Raw genomic sequence first — 18,146 nt, 5'->3', positions numbered from 1 at the left:
GGAGTCTGTGAGTAGCAGAGTGAAGCCAGCTGACATAGCCTGGTAACAAAAGTGGTGTTTGCATGTATATTTAACAGGAATATCTCAATATTTGTGAAACAGGCCTGTTCACTTCCTTGTGAATGATCCCACACGTTAGCTTAGTCTAAAAGGCTGGAAGGTTGGAGAGATGCCTTCTTATTTTGTCCCATATCACATTTTTTTTTTTTTTTTTTTTTGGGGGGGGGGGGGGGGGGGGTTCATTAGAACAATTTTTAAAAGTGTGTTTTTCAGTTTCAGTTTCTGATGTACATGACCAGCTCCAAAATGCCTAGTTGGTTTTATTATGTGCCAGTGGGCATCTTTGATGAGAATGAATGGGTAGGCTACATTTAGTTCATTAGTCCCCCTTAAAGCATCAGCTTCACAAGTCAGGCAGCCTGTGATTAACCTCCCATAAAGCCAGAAGTGTTCAACAATATTGACAACCAAATCTTCAAATTAAGTCTTTGCTTGCATTGGTGGCTTCAAGCAGATACAGTACTGCTTATTTAAAGATCACAGAGCTAAATTAAACAGACATATTAGCTGTTGCAAACTGTTGCTGAACTGGTCTTCATACGACATTTATATGGAGCTGGTTTTGTACTAAAGACAAAAGCAACATTATAAACACTTACTGATTTATGTCCTAATTTACATTTAAATGGTGACTTTTAATCATCCTTTTTTTTTTTTTTACATTAAATGTTAATTGTAAATTGGTGAGCTTTAGATGTGCTAATAGGTTGATTCATGTCACCCTAGCTAGTCAGCATTTTCCCTCCACTTTTCCTAAGGTCTTAGTCAAACAGCTGTGCACACTAGTGTGCAGACCAGTTAATGACCTCCTGCCAACCCCCATGTGTATTTTACAACTGTTTGGCAACTGATTGCTGGAGGTTGCTGGCAGTCACTAGCATAAATTGGTCGCTGCAAGGGTGCTGGACAGAAAAATTCTCTGAAATTGCTTTGGACACTGACATTTTCAGCTGTTTTTTGCATGGAAGAAGCGGACTTACCAAGCAGTAGTGAAATGGTAAGTGTAACCTAAACATATGCTTTCAAAGTAAAAGTTACACATTCCAAAATATGTAGGTTGCAGCAGTAAGACACAACTTATTCTTTAAAAGCAAATAATTAATTAAAATGTCATTAAAGCTCAAGAAATAAATGTCTGCAGATAAGTTGGCATCTTTCATGCAAACTACAGGTGACCAAGGTGGCAATCTGCTAATAACTAAAGCAATCACAGGGACCTTTGCTGAGGATCACCCTATTTGTGTTGCCAGTATTAAACTGTGACTGAGGCCTGAGCTAACGATCGTCTTGCCCAGACCTCATATATCAATCTTTTCATGTAATCATTGGTAAGAAGGCCATTTTGCAAACTGCGGGTCTATTAGTTTACCTCAAAAAGATCCTTAAAGAGAGTATGTAATGGTGACTGCACTTTGACTCAGATGAACAAAACCTATAAATCCTTTAATACTAAACTGAGTAAGATGCTAGCAAAGGTCTGGTCACTAATTTTTCATGTGGCGTAGGCACCATTTGAAAAGATGACTTTGGTGATTTTGGGTGAACTTTTACCTGACTGTTAAGAACTAAGGCACCCAGCTGGGGGAAAAAAAAGATTTAAAAATCTCCAATAACCACGGTGTATTTTTTGGCCCTGGATTAACATATGTATATAATATACAAATCCTTACAGTATACAAGGGTTTAACATATGTTACAGTATGTAATATTTTCACTCAAGCAAAAAAGAAACTGAATATGAATTCAATCACATTACATTCCCTTCCATAACAATAGGCTACTATCTGGCGAAAAGATGATCAGAGGACAATATATAAGCTCTGTTTTGGATTGTACAATAAATATACAGTACACCAACAGGGATTCTCTGTTGCATTTGAGCAGTAAATTGGTATTTACATGAAAAAAGTGCACCGAAGCCAGAAGTCTGCTCTGCCAATAGCACCATCACAGTCATCCCAAAGACAGGAGTCTCCCATCCCCCCTCTTCTAATCTCCGGGGTACATCCTCTGCGAGCGATGTGTCCAGCACTTTGGATTCGTAAAAAAAACAAACACTGAGGAAGACTAACAATGATATTAATAATTATTATTATAATAAAAGATAACATCACCAACAGTTAGTCTTCCGAGTTCCACTTCACAGAAGTGAAAATGTAAAAAACAAAAAAATAATGTTTGTGTCAGCATTATTGGCTGAGCAGTGGTTTAGATTCCACCACGACAGAGGGCAGGAGTATGGGGTATGATAAACAGGGAAATCCTCGCTTTTCTCCCGTCTTCAACATTGACAACTTTTTCATTCTTCCACTGGTTCAGAGTCGGGATGCATTTTCCAGTCTGCTGTTTTCTTCTCACCCTCTTAAGCACTGTATCCCTCCATCTTTCTTGCCTTTATGACCATCTTCTTGTCTCACTCTTGTATTCAAAGGGTCAGTGCCCCTGGCAAGTCTTGCAGCACATCTGTCTGAAGTACGCTCGACTGCAGAACTTGAACTTCAGTACCAGCGGGCAATAAGCCACTTTGTTTACATCTTTGCATTCTGTGGAGAGACAGAAAAGACCTCAGATATAAAGACAGCAAAAGAAAACATATCTTTTATTAGTCTGGCTATGTTTAAGAGGAAAACTCCTCGTCGTAGGAGCTGACTAAAAAAAAGACACACACACGAGAAAGTTTTTATACCTAACATAACACAATCATCTACATATTGTCACCTTTTAAGTAAAACCACCCCTATTTCCCTAGACTATATATAAATATATCTATTACATATATCTATCTACATGGCACTGTATTAACGTATTAACTGGTTGTGCCACCCTTAGCTTAGCTGGTGTGTTTTGGATTACTATCTTGCTTGATAACCCGATTGCGCTTAAGTTTCAGGTCGTCAACTGATGGTTGGACATTCTCCTTCGGGATTTTCTGGCAGAATTCATGGTTCCATCAATTACGGCAATTCATCCAGGCCCTGAAGCAGCAAAGCAGCCCCAGACCAGTACACTACTACCACCATGTTTGACTGTGCCAAATATAACAGGACTCAAACTTTCTTCAACTTTTGTCTTGTCAGTCCACAGAATATTTTGCCAAAAGTCTTTAGAATCATCAAGATATTTTTGGCAAATGTGAAACGAGCCTTTGTGGGGTTTTTTTTTTTTTTTATCAGCGGTGGTTTTTGGCTTGAAATTCTCCAATGGATGCCATTTTTCTCTTTCTTATTGTTGAATCATGAAGACTGACCTAGACTGAGACAAATGAGGCCTGCAGTTAGATGTTGTTCTGGATTCTTCTGTGACCTCTTGGAGTTGCTGATGCACTATTAGAGTATATTTAGGTAAGCTGGCCTGCCCTCCAAGTTTTCTCTATTTGTGGATAATGACTCTCAACATGGTTCACTGGAGTCCCAAAGCCTAAGAAATGGCTTTGTAACCCTGTCCAAACTGATAAATGTCAATGGCATGTTAGTTTCTCAGCTGTTTCCTTAGATCATGAAATGATGTGTTATTTCTAGAGATTTTTTAGAGATCTGCTTCACTTTGTCAGACAGGTTCTCTTTAAGTGATTTCTTGATTCAGCAGGACTGGCAGTAATCAGGCCTGGCGGTGGCTAGTGAAATTGAACTCAGCTTTCCAAAAAATGTGGTTAATCACAGTTAATTCATGACTTAACAAGAGGGAGCCATTACTTTTTCATATAGGGCCAGGTAGGCTATTTTCTCCTAATAGAGGAAACCATTATTTCAAAACTGCATTTTCACAAGTAATCTTTGACTAATATTAAAATGTGTTTGCTGATCTAAAACATTTAAGTGTAACAAATATATATATATATATATATATATATATATATATATATATATATATATATATATATATATATATATATATAATAATAAAAAAAACCTAGGAAATCAGGAAAGAAGCAAATACTTTTTCACAGCACTGTGCATCTTTTATATACATCTTGTTCTCATGGAACAATATTATCAATCATTTGAAGTATTTCCGAATTGAAAATCCAGTGATAGCTGACATGCTGACTCCAAATGTGTGCTACATCAAAATTCAAATGATATCTCATCAACACTAATAATATACAGTCATTTTTCTTTGCAACATTATATTTAATAGAAATAACACATATACATCTAGCTTTTGTTTTGCAGCAAAGGCAAACTTGATAAATAGGTTAAAATAGATGGTCAGAAGAGGTTGTGTATTTATTAAATACTTTCAGAATGAAGGCAAGTCATTAAACAGCGATGTAATGATAACATATGAGATATACAAACTGGACTAAACTGCTACATGAGAGCTTGTGGATCTCCCTCAGGTCTGAATAGAATAAAACTGCAACTATACTTGGATGCAGAGACTAAGACAGATCCTGGCCTCGTTCACTAACTGGGCTGGCTGCCATCCCTACTATGCACACTCACAGATACACAAATACACACACAGACTGCTTGCTGGATGCCAGACAGGCAGTGCTCTAAATGCCTTATCATGATCAGAGTGTCTTCCCTTATTAGGCTTTGGCCCCTGCCTTCTCAGAGCCAAATGAAACGAGACATTGCCTCACTGCTGTCCGTAAAGGAACAATTAGCCTACAGCTAATCCCATTAGCCAGCCTGTAAACGCTGCTCACGTTTTCCATTCAGGCTAATCGAAGGCCCCTTCTCTACATATCTGAATAGCCATCCATCATGTGTAAGTGTATATGGAGGGTTGAGCTGCTTCACTTTGACTAGGGGCCAACCTCACTGGAAAGATTAATGTTGCTGGCAAAGTGTAGAAGAGCGTGTCATCCAACTGTGTTTAGGTCATAGTAGAACAGTGAAGATGAAGATAGAGATAGTTTATAACCTTTTCAAGTGGGGCTTTGTGTAAAAGCTGAGCACCTACAGCACAATATCTATGAGCATAAAGCAATCAACCTTTGCTTATAAAGAAACTGCAGATCAGAAATTGTCTTCTCGACCGTGACGAAAACTGCGAGAAGTAAACTTTTCGCACAAGCAAGTTCTTAACTGAACTTGCTTGTGACACGATGGCATGTTTCATCATCTCACCATCACCACTGGAGATCGGGGTGGCATCGCACTTGCTCTCACACTGCTGCATGGTGGCTGGTCGGAGGGACTCTACGCAGTCATTCGATGGCTGTCCTGTGTAGGACAGACACTGTACCGTCCTCATCTGCTGGCCCAGACCACACTGTGCTGAACACTGAAACAAAGAGCACCAGACCAAAAGTCACTGTCAGCGCAACACCATATTTAGCCAGTAAATTTAACAAGTTAAATGAGGACCATCTTTTCTCTGTGACCCTGAATACTAGGCAGGGAGTCTGCGCTCCCTCATGGACCTCCACACACATAGTAATCCCGGCACATGCACACATACACTGTACGACCTGATCCAATCAAACAATCACCGGGGCACAAAGGGAGGGAGCACACAGAGCCAACCAGAGTCACCTTCCTCAATCTGAATTCATTTTCCTAAATTTGAGCAAACAGGTCAAATGAGGTTGAAAAGGTTACCTTTTGGCATTCTCTTAACTTTATACTTGTTGTGAGTCTTGTTTTCCTTTTCTTTCCCTCTGCTCATTTCTTCTTCACCCTCTGAAGGCTTTTGCAACATCTTTTTTGAAAACTGCTTGTCAAGGGATATTTTGTGCACAAGTATATTAAGGGTTTAGACTGGTTAGTAATTCTGCTCATGATCACAAAAAGAAACGTGAAGCTCTCTTCAAGCTTTTTTTCCCCACATTTAACTATTATTACATTTATTTATTTGCTTATAATAATTTGTATCAAAAATCTTATTTGCAAAAAAACAAAATAAAGAAAGACATTCCCAAACAAAAATGTGAGAAAGATAGCAAAGTTTGTTGTTTTTATGCTTGCCACGTGTGCTGAGCTTGATGTCACATCCTTTGTGACACATCATATTTGTAACGCTTCAGTCACTTGTGCACCTCTCGATTTTTGTAACCTAGCACAGGTTGCAGACACCAGTGTAAGATTGTGTCAGTTTTTACTCCATTTTATTATATTCCCGTGAATTATATGCCAGCAAAAAAATAAAAATAAAAAACCCGAAATAAACACACATTTAAACAGTCTTTGCTTCAGGTTTGGATTTCTTCTCTTCCTAGCAGTATCATCTGAGTGGGGAAACCTACTGTTCAGGAGAATGCTGCAACGGCTTCCTCCGAATGAGCGAATGAGGCGGTGCAAAAAGCGATCAATGCAGAGGGTATACTGGCACCTAGAGTGGCTTGATATAGGTTTGGGCAATAGGACAGCTGTAATGGATTTCAGCCAGTTGGTCAATTTACTTTTTTTCCTAATTTTTTCTTGTTGTTATACTGAAATAAATCTTAAAATCTGCCTTGTATCTAAAGGGCAATCAAAAACATTTGACTAACAGGAACACATCTGTTTCTGCTGCAATACTGAAATTGTTTGGAGTTTTATTGCTAAAAATTATTATTATTATTGTTGAATCATGAAGACATGAATCATGAGGCATCTTGAAGTTTTTTTGTTTTATTTTGGGTTCTTTTGTGTCACTGATGTTTTAATTTTGGTAGGCTGACCACTGCTGGGAAGATTTAGCACTGTTCCAAGTTTTCTCCATTTGTGGACAATGCCTCTCACTGTGGTTCACTGGAGTCCTAAAGCCTAAAAGCCTAACAAACAGCTTTGTAACCCTTTCCAAACAAATGCATTTCAATGTCTCTGTTTTCAGCTGTTTCTTGAGATCGTGGCATGATGTGTTGTTTTCTAAGACCTTTGAGCCTAGGTTCGATTTAAGTGATTTCTTCATTCAACAGGTCTGGCAGTGATCAGGCACGGGTTCGGCTGGTGAAACTGAGCCCAACTTTCCAAAAAAAAAAAAAAGAAAAAAGGGGGGGATCCAATTACTTTTTCACGCAGAGCCAGGTAGATTTGCTTAGATTTTCCCTTAATAAATAAAATCACAATTTAGAAATTATTTTGTGTTTATTTGGGTTATCTTTGACTAATATAAAATTTGTTTGACGATTTAAAACATTCAAGTGTGACAAATATGCGATAAACAAAGAAATCAGGAAGAGGGCAAATACTTATTCACAGCACTGTATGATGATGATGATGATGATTGCAGCATCCTTTCCAGTAAAAAAAAAAAAAAAAAAAAATCCAGCCAAGTGAAGAACGCTCTTAAGACGCAAGCATATAAGTATCCAAGTCCTCCATGATCCACAATGAAAACACTTAATGAGAGCAAATAAAAGCCATTGAACAACTGATGTTCCAAAACATATTGCATCAATGTTACACACTGACATGCATGACTTGTCTAATGGTGCTGGGAGACTAGTTCTCATTGAATGATTTTTTTTTTTTTTTTTTGGCAAACTTAAGATCAAATGACCCAAGAAAAAAGAGAAACTGCAGTAAAGGACTGGCAAAGTAGTCGCAAAGGACGAATCCCATTTTTTAGTGATTTCTATTAGGTTCAGGCAGGAAGCCTGAAAGATTCTCCAAGAAGTATGAGTTTTTTATTTATGAATACGGTAAATTGTCCAAATTAAAAATGGCTGCAATTCAACAAAGATTAATGTGATATTAATGTCCCACTGCTCAAACTACAGCAGAAATTCTGCACTTTAAGGCTGTACTCATAATATAACTGTAAATTTGCTTTGTTGGTGCATAAAACGTTTGCTTTGGTAAACACAAAATGCGCTCCTGCCTCTTTATATGCTAGTTGTTATAAAAAGTGAGATTGGCCTTGTGGGCAGCCGCTAATCTCCTTTGTAGAAGGAAAAAAACAGACAGAAACAAACTAGTAAAACTAATAAAAAACAAAAGGTGTAGGTGCCAGCACACTTTCGACTCTATAATGGAATTGTTCATCTGAGCTGATGCTGGAAAGGCTGAGAAAAAACACACCTGTGAGCCATAACTATGTGTGTGTGCTCATATACGAGTGTGTGAAATAAACCCAGTCACCCCCCACCTCTTTCTGTCACCTTCACAGATTCTCTCTGGCTGCCTTAGATCAGTGAGCCTGCATGTCATCCCTTCCCAATTAGAGAGTCTTTATTAGGGCCCGCTGCAAGCTATGACAGATGGCGTACGTCAGTGGTGTAACTTTAGTGGGATTTGAACTGGAGACCTTTTGGCCTGGGAGACTGGGATCTTGGTAGCTGGCAACAATCCCCCCTTTCTGGCACTTTGAGGGTCAGCTGGCCAGAGAGGGACGAGAGTAGTGGAGGCTAAGCTTGTAATTACAGCCAGAAAAACAGAATAGGTGGGGGAGAGAGTACACACACACACACACACACACACACACACACACACACACACACACACACACACACTTCTACAGTGTGTCAGAAAGCGCTGTGTAAGGGCAGACTCCAGCTGTTGGTCTATGAGGTATTAACTTTGGCTCAGCATGGCAAGAAGCCTGTCCTTTGATGAACTATGTTGAGGTTAACATTTTGGTCTGCTTTGTTTATGGCTCAGACTAAATTGTAAAGGTGTGTTATCGATATTTGTGTGTGTTAACGGGCATGTGGCAGATATGAAAAGAACCCAGAAAGCTATGACTTAAACTGCCAGACTCTCAACCTTTGACTTCTGACCTGATCAGCACAGCTGAAACCATGACATCACCTTCATCAGAGCGCACAATCCTTGCACAATTGCCTTCTAAACATCAGAGCACACTGTTTAAAATTCCACTTCTACACTGAGTTACTAACAAATCCTACAAAATAACAAGCCATACTTTTTGTAGATACAACTATCTCTGACGCACGACTTTTTGGCGTCCTCTCAGCAATATGAGTCAGCTGTGTTGTAAAGTGTTGAGCAGCTTTTTCAGAGCATACTAAGTCATATCAGGGTGAGCCCAAAACTTCTATTCCTCTGTCTTCCTCAAAACCCTGTTCCTGGAAGTGACAGAGAGGCCTCGTCTGGGGTGCAGATAAACTTCAAACAGCCAAGAAGATATTACTGCTGCCGATCACATACTCCAGGCCTGTTTTAACTCTTGGAATCACAAACACAAACACAGCCTCTATGCACTCACATGCGTCACAGGCCTGATTGGAATCCCCAGTATTTCATCCAGGTGTAAATGATACAAATCATTCACCTACACATGGAGTTTTATCTATGGAAACTTTGTCTTTTAAACATGCCAGTAGGATTAACCGCCATACTGTTGTGGAAGAAGTTAGAGAGAGACAAGGTCCTACCTGTCCCCATTCACCAGGGATCCAGCGGGGAGGAGGACAGCGCCCTAAAGTGCAGCGCATTCGGACTTGAGGTTTGTTATGGATCGAGCAGCGGGCAGGCGGAAAGGTCTTGGTGAGGTCGCTGCTCTTACACGAGGCAATGCGGTGCTTAAAGCCAGGACCACATTTAGGTGTGCACTACAGAGGGAAGGAAAGGTGTTAAACACATATCTTGACAGTGCAATGAGTTACAGAAAAACACTTATTATTACTGGCCTTACCTCGGACCAATCCAGAGTGACCCACTTTGGAGGACAGGACTGGTTGTTGCAGGACTCTCTCTCGATAGGCCGATGAGTCAAACAGTGAGTGTCCTCCAGTGTCTCCTCCTCAGCGGGACCAATCTTCCTGATACAGAGGACTGTCCTCGTCCTTATCCCTCCATCGCACGTCTTCGGACACTCTGACCAGTCTCCAATAAACCATCTGGAGGATGGAGCAACCAATGCTAACAGTTTTGTTGTAAAGTGATTTCACGAGGTTATACTCACTATAAACACACATTAAATAACTTTACTATAGTCACATTGCCAAAGAGGGAAAGAAGCAAACTACTCCAAGGCATCAAACATTAATACTTTGCAGTATCAAGAGTATTAATATATATATATATAGTAAAAAAAGGTAAATATGGCAACTGAGGGGCCTAGCCTGGCTTTTTTAAATTAATGTACAGACAAGACAGTGGTATCACTGGACAAAAAGAAAGAGCATAAAGTATTATAGGTTTTTTTTTTATAAGACTATTAAATAACCGTTTTAATATTTTGAAAGCTGTCTTTTGTAATATTTGCTGTAATATCCATTCTCATCAACATAAAAGAAAATTATATACCACAAGAAATTACACACTTTTTAAAGAAGTTTAAACTTGCTGCCTGGCTGACAGGTAACTAATGCTGGGGAGTGCATTTTAGTGCTATGCCATGTCAGGATGATTAGCTTTAGAACCTGAGAAAATTAGACCCAGTCATATTCAACCCCCTCCAGACTTTAGAATTAATATCATAAAACTGCACAGACAACAGTCCTCCAAACACATCCAGCCTGTGAGATATTACATCATCTAAAGGAATGTATACAGAATTAACGACATGTTCAAACATCTGTGTTAGCTTTCATTACCGGCGCCCATAAAACCCTGGGCTATTCTAAAACAATTGTGTTTACATGGTCTCCTGTAGTCGGCCTTTCCTGACGCTGCAAAAGGAGTGTTTGCCTTCCTAACAAACACAAATGCTGCATGAGCGCTCTAACTCCACACACACACACACACACACACACACACACACACACACACACACACACATACACACACGAACTGCCACGGCCTTCTAGTACTAATCAAAATAAATGCGATACCACAAGTCTGCGACCACTGAATACAGATGTGAAAATAAATTACCCAAGACTGCAGTCTGAACATATGAAGACAAATTACCGCTGATACAGTAGATTTACAATACTATCAGTTTTTTTGGCTGACACCCAGCTGAAAGACACTGGCGCTCCCTCTCATATACAAATAATTGTCAGCTAGTCTGAAACTAATTAACCTGGTGCATTTAATCCCTCTTTTTCCAGACATTATTGAAGTGAGTCTGGCCATTCTTCCAGCTACAGCGAAGGGATTTACAGACATTTGGCCACCAAACACAAGTTCATATTCCACCTGTATACGTGTGTGTTACCCCTCGAGGTTTGGTAAGGATGCCAAAACAATCAAACACAGGTGGTCATTTTCAGAGCTCTTATTTCTGGCATGAAGCAGATATTGAAAATAGTTAACATATGAAGTTATAAATCACGGCTATTTTATTTTATTATTTTCTTCCAAACACATTTTACAACTAGGGCTCATTGAAGGCGAATTAATATCATGAGTCAGTCTCATTTTTATGGAGGCTTTTTCTTTTGAAAACATTAACTTAGGTTGCTATACTCTGTGTTTTCATTATTGTTTTTATATTAACAATGCATTAAATGTTAGTACATAATGCAAAAGATCCTGATCATACCAAAATGATGAACCTACAGAGAACTACCTTGTCAAAAAAGCATTATAGCATCCATCCATCCAGGATGGAACGTATTGCAGCTGCCATAGGGCGAAAGCCGGGGTACGCCCTGGACAGGTGGCCAGTCTGTTGAAGCCTAACACAGAGAGACTGACAACCATTCAAACTCACATTCATATCACCAATTAACCTAACCCTGCTAAGTGCATGTCTCTGAACAAGCTGGAGTACCCAGAGAGAACCCAAGGAGACCCATTCAGGCAACAGTGCCAACCGCCGTGCCACCACGATGCCCCTACATGTTTCAGCAAAATGTTTTGGGTTCATACCCTGTAGTGCTCCAGTTACCAACTAGTTGATCACACGAAGCATTTAGTGGGATGAGACCGAAAACAGAGCTAAAGGTAAGCAAATACATACTTAACGTTGCATTAACATCATCACAAATACAGCGATTAGCATCTATACACATTTTATGCACTCCATTTGCATTTGTTTCACATCATGACCAACATAAATTAGCAGTACGCAACTTAACAATCAATAACATTTGTATACTGGGCAGAATTTCCTTCAAGTCAGCACTAAACACAGAATGAAGAATTAGAATAAGCACCGGAGATGAGTTAACTTGAATGCTAATATGCGATCTAGCGTGGGAAAAGCCAAGGACAGAGACCAAACTGAGCACAAAAATAGCCAAGCAATGACATAATGAAGAACTCAACTTCCCAATATTTACAGTGTTTGCAGTCTTCCAATATTTCATCTTCTTTTGGCTACAGCCCACCATTGATCATCTGCCTCCATCTCACTTTTTCACTGTCCTCACTATCCTCACAACATCATCTTCTGTCCAACCAGGAAACTGCATATCCTCTCACACTACATACATACACCATCATTGTCATCTTCCTGTTTTCCTCAGCTCCATGGTCAACATCCCTTGCATTCTTAATTAACAAATTATGTAACTAATTTCAGCTATACCATTATAATTACAATTGTTATTTTTATGAATGAGTATTTATCTCTCTGCATTGTTATTAAAGCATAGTAATTCAAAGAACATATGCAATTTGACATCTTTCATTAAAGATTTTTAGAAAATAAGCAAATAGATTAATTAATTTGTTTTTGCATGCCAATTTAGTAGTTTAGGAAATATAAGAGTAAAAAATTCACACTTTGGACTTTAGCCTGGTATTCACATCTTGCGTTACATGTCTTTGTTTACAAGTTGCATCGCATAGCTGTTCCACCCAGTTCAAGATCAATAATTACTATTCTAAACTCTCACTTCCTTATATGTGAAATATTACAATTACTAGTTTTTATGGTTTCTTTCTCTATATAAAAAACATACTGCATCAAATATACCAAGCAGCCTAGTTGGAGTAGAGCACCTAATGCTGAAACAACACTGTAAATCAAAATATTTACATTTTTTTTCCCTTTGGTTTCAAGTTTCTTTCAGGAAATTCTGTGAGGAACAACTTAGTGGAAGACTGATGGCTGGATCAGTGCAGCTGTGCAACTATCTGTTATGATGATAGGAGCTAAGCCTAAGGTCTAAGCTGTAGATTTACAATTTACCTTCTGACAGAATAAGACACAAGCAGGAGAAACAGAATTCTTCAAAAGCATTTAAAGGAGCCAGGTGAGGGAGTAAGGACATCTGTATCAGACACCTCTTGTTTCAGACTACTAACAACCTAAATATGCTGCAGGGGGTAGCGGGAGAGAAGGACGTTTCTATAGTAATGCTAGAGCCGCCGCTGCTGGCCTCATGACCCAAACCCTGATAAGCAGATAAAAACAGAAGGAATTTTATTAAGTGTAACAACTTTTCTCTGAATTTTTTATCACTGTACTGTGATTCTGAGACAAAATAAGCAATTTAGAGATGTTACCTTCTACTTGGGCCCTGTAACACTCACTCTGTTCATCATTTTTCTCTCATTTCAGTCATTTGACAGATTTTACAAAAGTAATCATCTCATAAAGAGAAGAATCATGAGTGAGTATTACGTACTCTGGAGGACACGGCTCAGTATTGCAGTCTCTCTGGTTTTCTGGAGGTTTGCTGTCTGGGTCACAGTAGTTGTTCTGTACCACTGAGTTGTCGTCCAGCCTTTTACAGGCTAACTCCTGCTTCTGAGAACCTGCAGGAGAAAACACTGATCAATAGTGCAGCATGGAGCTCAGCTGATCTGGCACATTAAAATGCCTTCGCAGACACAGAAGCCTGCCAGCCGTGGTGTCGTGCACCGTGTTAAGAGAGGAGATGGGATCATTTTCATTCTGTAGTAAATCCAGACATGTAAATTCGTGATTCTTTGCAGGATATGTTGGCAAATCACTTTTACAGAGCAGAGAGCTCTTTACCTTGGCTTCTGCCAGAAAGAGTGAGGGCTACCGTATCAGTGTCACACCTCCCACTGTGTGTGCGCGCATGCTGCATGTGTTTTGTGTGTGCGCGTGCATGCGTACCAACCAGGAAGGGGTCTGTTTGGACCCTCCTGGGACATATCCCACAGCAGACTTGTCTGGCAGATGTAATGAGATATGGATGCGTGTGTGTGTGTGTGTGTGTGTGTGTGTGTGTGTGTGTGTGTGTGTGTGTGTGTGTGTGTGTGTGTGTGTGTGTGTGTGTGTGTGTGGTACAGAAAATCCACACATCTGTGCTTGAAGTGAAATACAGTTTAGAGGAATAGTAGAAAAGTTTCACTTGAAAGGCTGTCAAAAGGTGGTTTTCACTGATTTTTTTTCACTGTGGTGATATATTGAACAATACCTTATGATTAGCTGAGCTAGCACTATTGAATAGGTGTATGATTAAATAACATTTTAATGATTTAAAGCTCTGCACGGTCAGACACACACAGTAGACACAAATTAGATCATTTGGATCAACAATGCAAAGGCATGTTTATGATGCTGGAAAGCCATGGGTACTTCCCCATCTAAGGAATAGTTTTCTGGTCTGGACTTGGAAATCCTTCCTCAGAAGAACCCACATGCTTATTCAGTCATGCTTTTACAAAATATTACAAACCCTTCCAGGCCACGCTTGACAACTGGGAAGAAACACTATTTATTGTTATATGAAACCCATGGCTTTTGGACTAAAAGGTTTGGTTTAGTCATTCTTAAGGCCATAGTCAACATTTCACTGTGGTTTCTGATTCTGAATGTTTATAGGACAGGCGACTGGGAAGAGCAGCTGCATCTCTACCCCATCACTGGTAAACCAGAAGCTATGCAGAGCAGCTCATTCACATAATTTGCGCTATATTCATTACTTTGGCTATATTATTTAAAATATACATACTGAATTTATTAGAGGGCTGAATCTCCAGGGTAATGATTCTGGCAAACCATTCTCAAATTATGATACTGGGTTTCTGCACAGCGTTCTTCAGCATTTGTGGAAATATTGGTTGGGGAAGATTTACAGAATAACACACAAGATATAAAGTTTTAAACATTTGAAAATGGTTAGAAATATTTAAAGAGAATGTAAACACCCACAGCATGTTATGGTATTTAACACCAAAATGCTTGGAGTGCTAAAAAGGCAACTGACCATCATAGCTCAGTAGAATGTCAGACATTAATCTTTTCTCCAGAATTTAATAACACAGTCTCTTATATTACTTTACATGCTTTGTGCCAATGTATGCTTAATAGCATTTTCCAAAATATAATAAATTAAAAGATGCATTTGGAACCATTACAGATGCAAAACTTTAACTATTTTCCACCATGCTGTGAGCATTAAAAGAGATGAGCTATGGTCTAATTTAATATAATAAAATGTACTTAAGCTAAAGAAAAACACAAGTAAATAAGCATTTAATAGGTTAAACGGAGCACCCCGGAGCTCTTTGACACTAGTTTTACATTTGACAGAGGCCAAGCAGAGAACATAAAAAGCACAGGGGAGTTGCAATGGTACCAGCACAGACAAAAAGTCTGTCATCAAAGATTACAGGGTGGACTTGCCTCCGGCACAGGTAGCTGAGCATTCAGACCAGGGCAGGTGGTGCCAGGAGAAGCCCACCTCATTATCACCACTCCCTGTGCGCTGGATGGGGACGTTGAACTTGTAGTGTATTCCAAGGTTCTGCTCTTGAAGGAGGACCTGAAGGGGCATCAGCCAAAAAAATAAATAAAATAATTTGTGGAACCAGCTATAAGTGTTACTCACTGGTATCATGTGCTAGAAAACATCAATTCATATAGACAACAACAGATGATGAGCAGTGTAAGCATTAAACTCAAGTCACGTTTCTATTCATCTGCATATTCTTTTTTAAATAACCAAGTATCAACAGATCAGGCATCGTATTAGTTTAAGTCAGCCACAGGGTGAAGCTCAGACAGGAATCCCAGAACAATAGCTCGCCACCTTCTGCACATCCTCCTGGCCAATCTGATCTGAAATGTCCTATTTAAGTTGGTTCAGCAAACATATAGTTGTTGTTGTTGCCTCTACAAGCCACACCTCCACCTCAGTTCCTCCATTTCATGTCATTTATGTCATCTCTGCCTTAATCAGGCGCATGACCATTATCACTGATGACTTCCCTGTTTTTATGTGGACTTGCTGATATTCTCTGGAAGGGTGTAGGAGATTACTGTCTAGCTCAGAAAAGAGCCTTAAAATGGACTTGAGAGAACGAACTCTTTTTTTTTTTTTTTTTTGATGTTCTATGAGGCTCATGGTGAAAAAACAGGTCATTGTAATGTTTGGTGTTCAAAAAGTGTTTTTGTCGAAGCATGTATTGTAACAGACTTTCAAAATAAAATGATGGTCATATAGATGATGTAAGAACTAGATTTGGAACAAATGAAATGTTATATTACCATGACAACCAGATTTTCAGTGGTAGCACCCAACGCTTCTAAAGACTCTGGTTCATCAGAGGGTCTCTTGTAGTGGAAGGCTGTCCCTGCAATCTCAAACTTCCTGGGCCAGTCAATGGTCCATGCTCCATTGATGTAATAATCATCCCCTTCAGATTTCAAAGCTAGGAATTCAGATGACAAGAAAAGTTTTCAGAATGCTGAAATCAAAAACAGACAGGAACAGTAGCTGGAGACAATCATTTGTTTTGATGTCACTGCCATTGTTTGTCTTCTTCATCATCCTCAACCGCACCCCAAAAAGTCACTGACAACTCGCTATTTGGACACACTCAGCAGAACCAGACTCATGCTGCCAAGAAAGACATTCACGTGCACCGACACGTATGTGCATCTAATTTAGGAAGAGAAGAAAAGCACAGTTCAGGTGAAAGCTTGGACGGATCTCATGAATACCACTCTGTCTGGTTGTCAAAACAAAAGCTGGTCTCCAAGCACAACAGATCTGAAAATATCCACTTTCTCTGCATTGAAATAGGGCCAAATTGAGGAGAAACAATCCAACCGCTCACTCTTCTGACTCCTTGGCTCACGCTCTGCAGATCTCCCCCTCTGTAGCATTCACGCATATTCGAAGAACAATAGTTTACTGCTCTTAATCATATCACAATCTTCTGCTCCAGAAATGCGCTTTCAACACATCTGGCACTGATTGTGGGCATTGTGACATTTGCCAATTTGAACATTATATTTATATTGTTTGACTAAAACTTAATAAAGATTTTTTTTAAATGCTAACTTTGCTGACCTAAATAGCAAGGACTCAGACAATGCTACAAAAGAAAAATATTATCATTATCATTGAGGTCACAGATCAACTGCATAACAAAGTAAATAATAGATCAAGTCTAACACAACAGCCAAAACTGCTCTCTTTAAACTTTGATATATAGACATCATATCCCCCATAACCCCAGGGGACCAGGCAGCTGTCACCATGGCCCTGTAAATCTGGTCTCTGGTTCAAAGTATAACTTAAGCCCTCCATTAACACCATCCCCTATAAATTCAGCACACAGTCAGATGTCTTTCTCGCTTTAATCAAAAAGTGGCTTAATTGAACAGTTTTTTTTCTGATTGTTCTGTAAGGGGTGTGTGGTCTCAGACTGTTTTTGTCTTAACATTAGGCGACAGGACATTAAATGATGGGATCATCCTTTTGTTTTTGACAAAGACACAAGGAAATTACTAGAAATGTGGTTGACACAGAACTGAACAGATAATAGGAAACAGGATGACATTGCAAAATGCCAAGTCATCACACTGCAGTGATTTATAAGGCTTAAAGTGATTGATTAAAAGTAAAACAAGATCAAGTTTCTACGTCCATACTAGGGAGGCTGTGAAACTATACTGGTGACTCTATATGGTCAGATTAGATGACTCTGAAGAAAGCCATGAGTCAATAAAATTCTCCTACATACAACAAGTTTTCTTTAGAGCTTTAACCTCTTCAGATTTCTGCACTTCTGCACACACCTTAGAAACAGGTGGAGCTGTGCCAGAAACCTGTAGTCTGTTTACAAATACAGACAGGTCACGGAGCTACCCACAGGTTTTCTAAAATTTAATGATCTTGCATTAATTTGAAGAAATTAAATTAGATCATTTGAAAAACCTTACTGATGCTCTGAAGGTATGCCATGAAATGGTGTTGGCTCCATGAAGAGGTGATTTTCTCCATGAAAATGAACAATGATTTGAAACAGATTAAAAATCTTCTATCAGGCTAGAGGAGTCTTTAAGGACTCATTAGAAGAGCTGCTAGGTATTTTTAAATTACCTCATAGGCTTGTTAAAACATGCCCATTAATCAGCTTTTAGAG

At 39.3% G+C, this 18,146-nt stretch overlaps 1 protein-coding gene across 3 annotated transcripts in view; it reads right to left on the bottom strand.

Annotated features, from left to right (window-relative positions):
- Nucleotides 1–228: 228 nt before the first annotated feature.
- The window catches only part of adamts6 (ADAM metallopeptidase with thrombospondin type 1 motif, 6), a 75,053-nt gene continuing 57,135 nt past the window's right edge, over nt 229–18,146 (bottom strand). For all 3 annotated transcript variants that reach the window (XM_082539452.1, XM_082539453.1, XM_082539454.1), the window contains 7 exons: nt 16,261–16,424; nt 15,397–15,535; nt 13,424–13,553; nt 9,592–9,796; nt 9,332–9,508; nt 5,139–5,295; nt 229–2,603 (listed from right to left, as the gene is read on the bottom strand). In XM_082539452.1, coding sequence (XP_082395578.1) covers nt 2,494–2,603; nt 5,139–5,295; nt 9,332–9,508; nt 9,592–9,796; nt 13,424–13,553; nt 15,397–15,535; nt 16,261–16,424 — 1,082 coding nt within the window. In that variant the 3' untranslated portion in view covers nt 229–2,493. The remainder of the gene's footprint in view (nt 2,604–5,138; nt 5,296–9,331; nt 9,509–9,591; nt 9,797–13,423; nt 13,554–15,396; nt 15,536–16,260; nt 16,425–18,146) is intronic.

Source organism: Aulonocara stuartgranti (assembly GCF_965226115.1).
Source record: "Aulonocara stuartgranti genome assembly, chromosome: 7".
NCBI classification, from domain to species: domain Eukaryota; kingdom Metazoa; phylum Chordata; class Actinopteri; order Cichliformes; family Cichlidae; genus Aulonocara; species Aulonocara stuartgranti.
The sequence above is the reverse complement of the archived record's forward strand: the minus strand, read 5'-3'. Positions and strand labels throughout refer to the sequence as shown.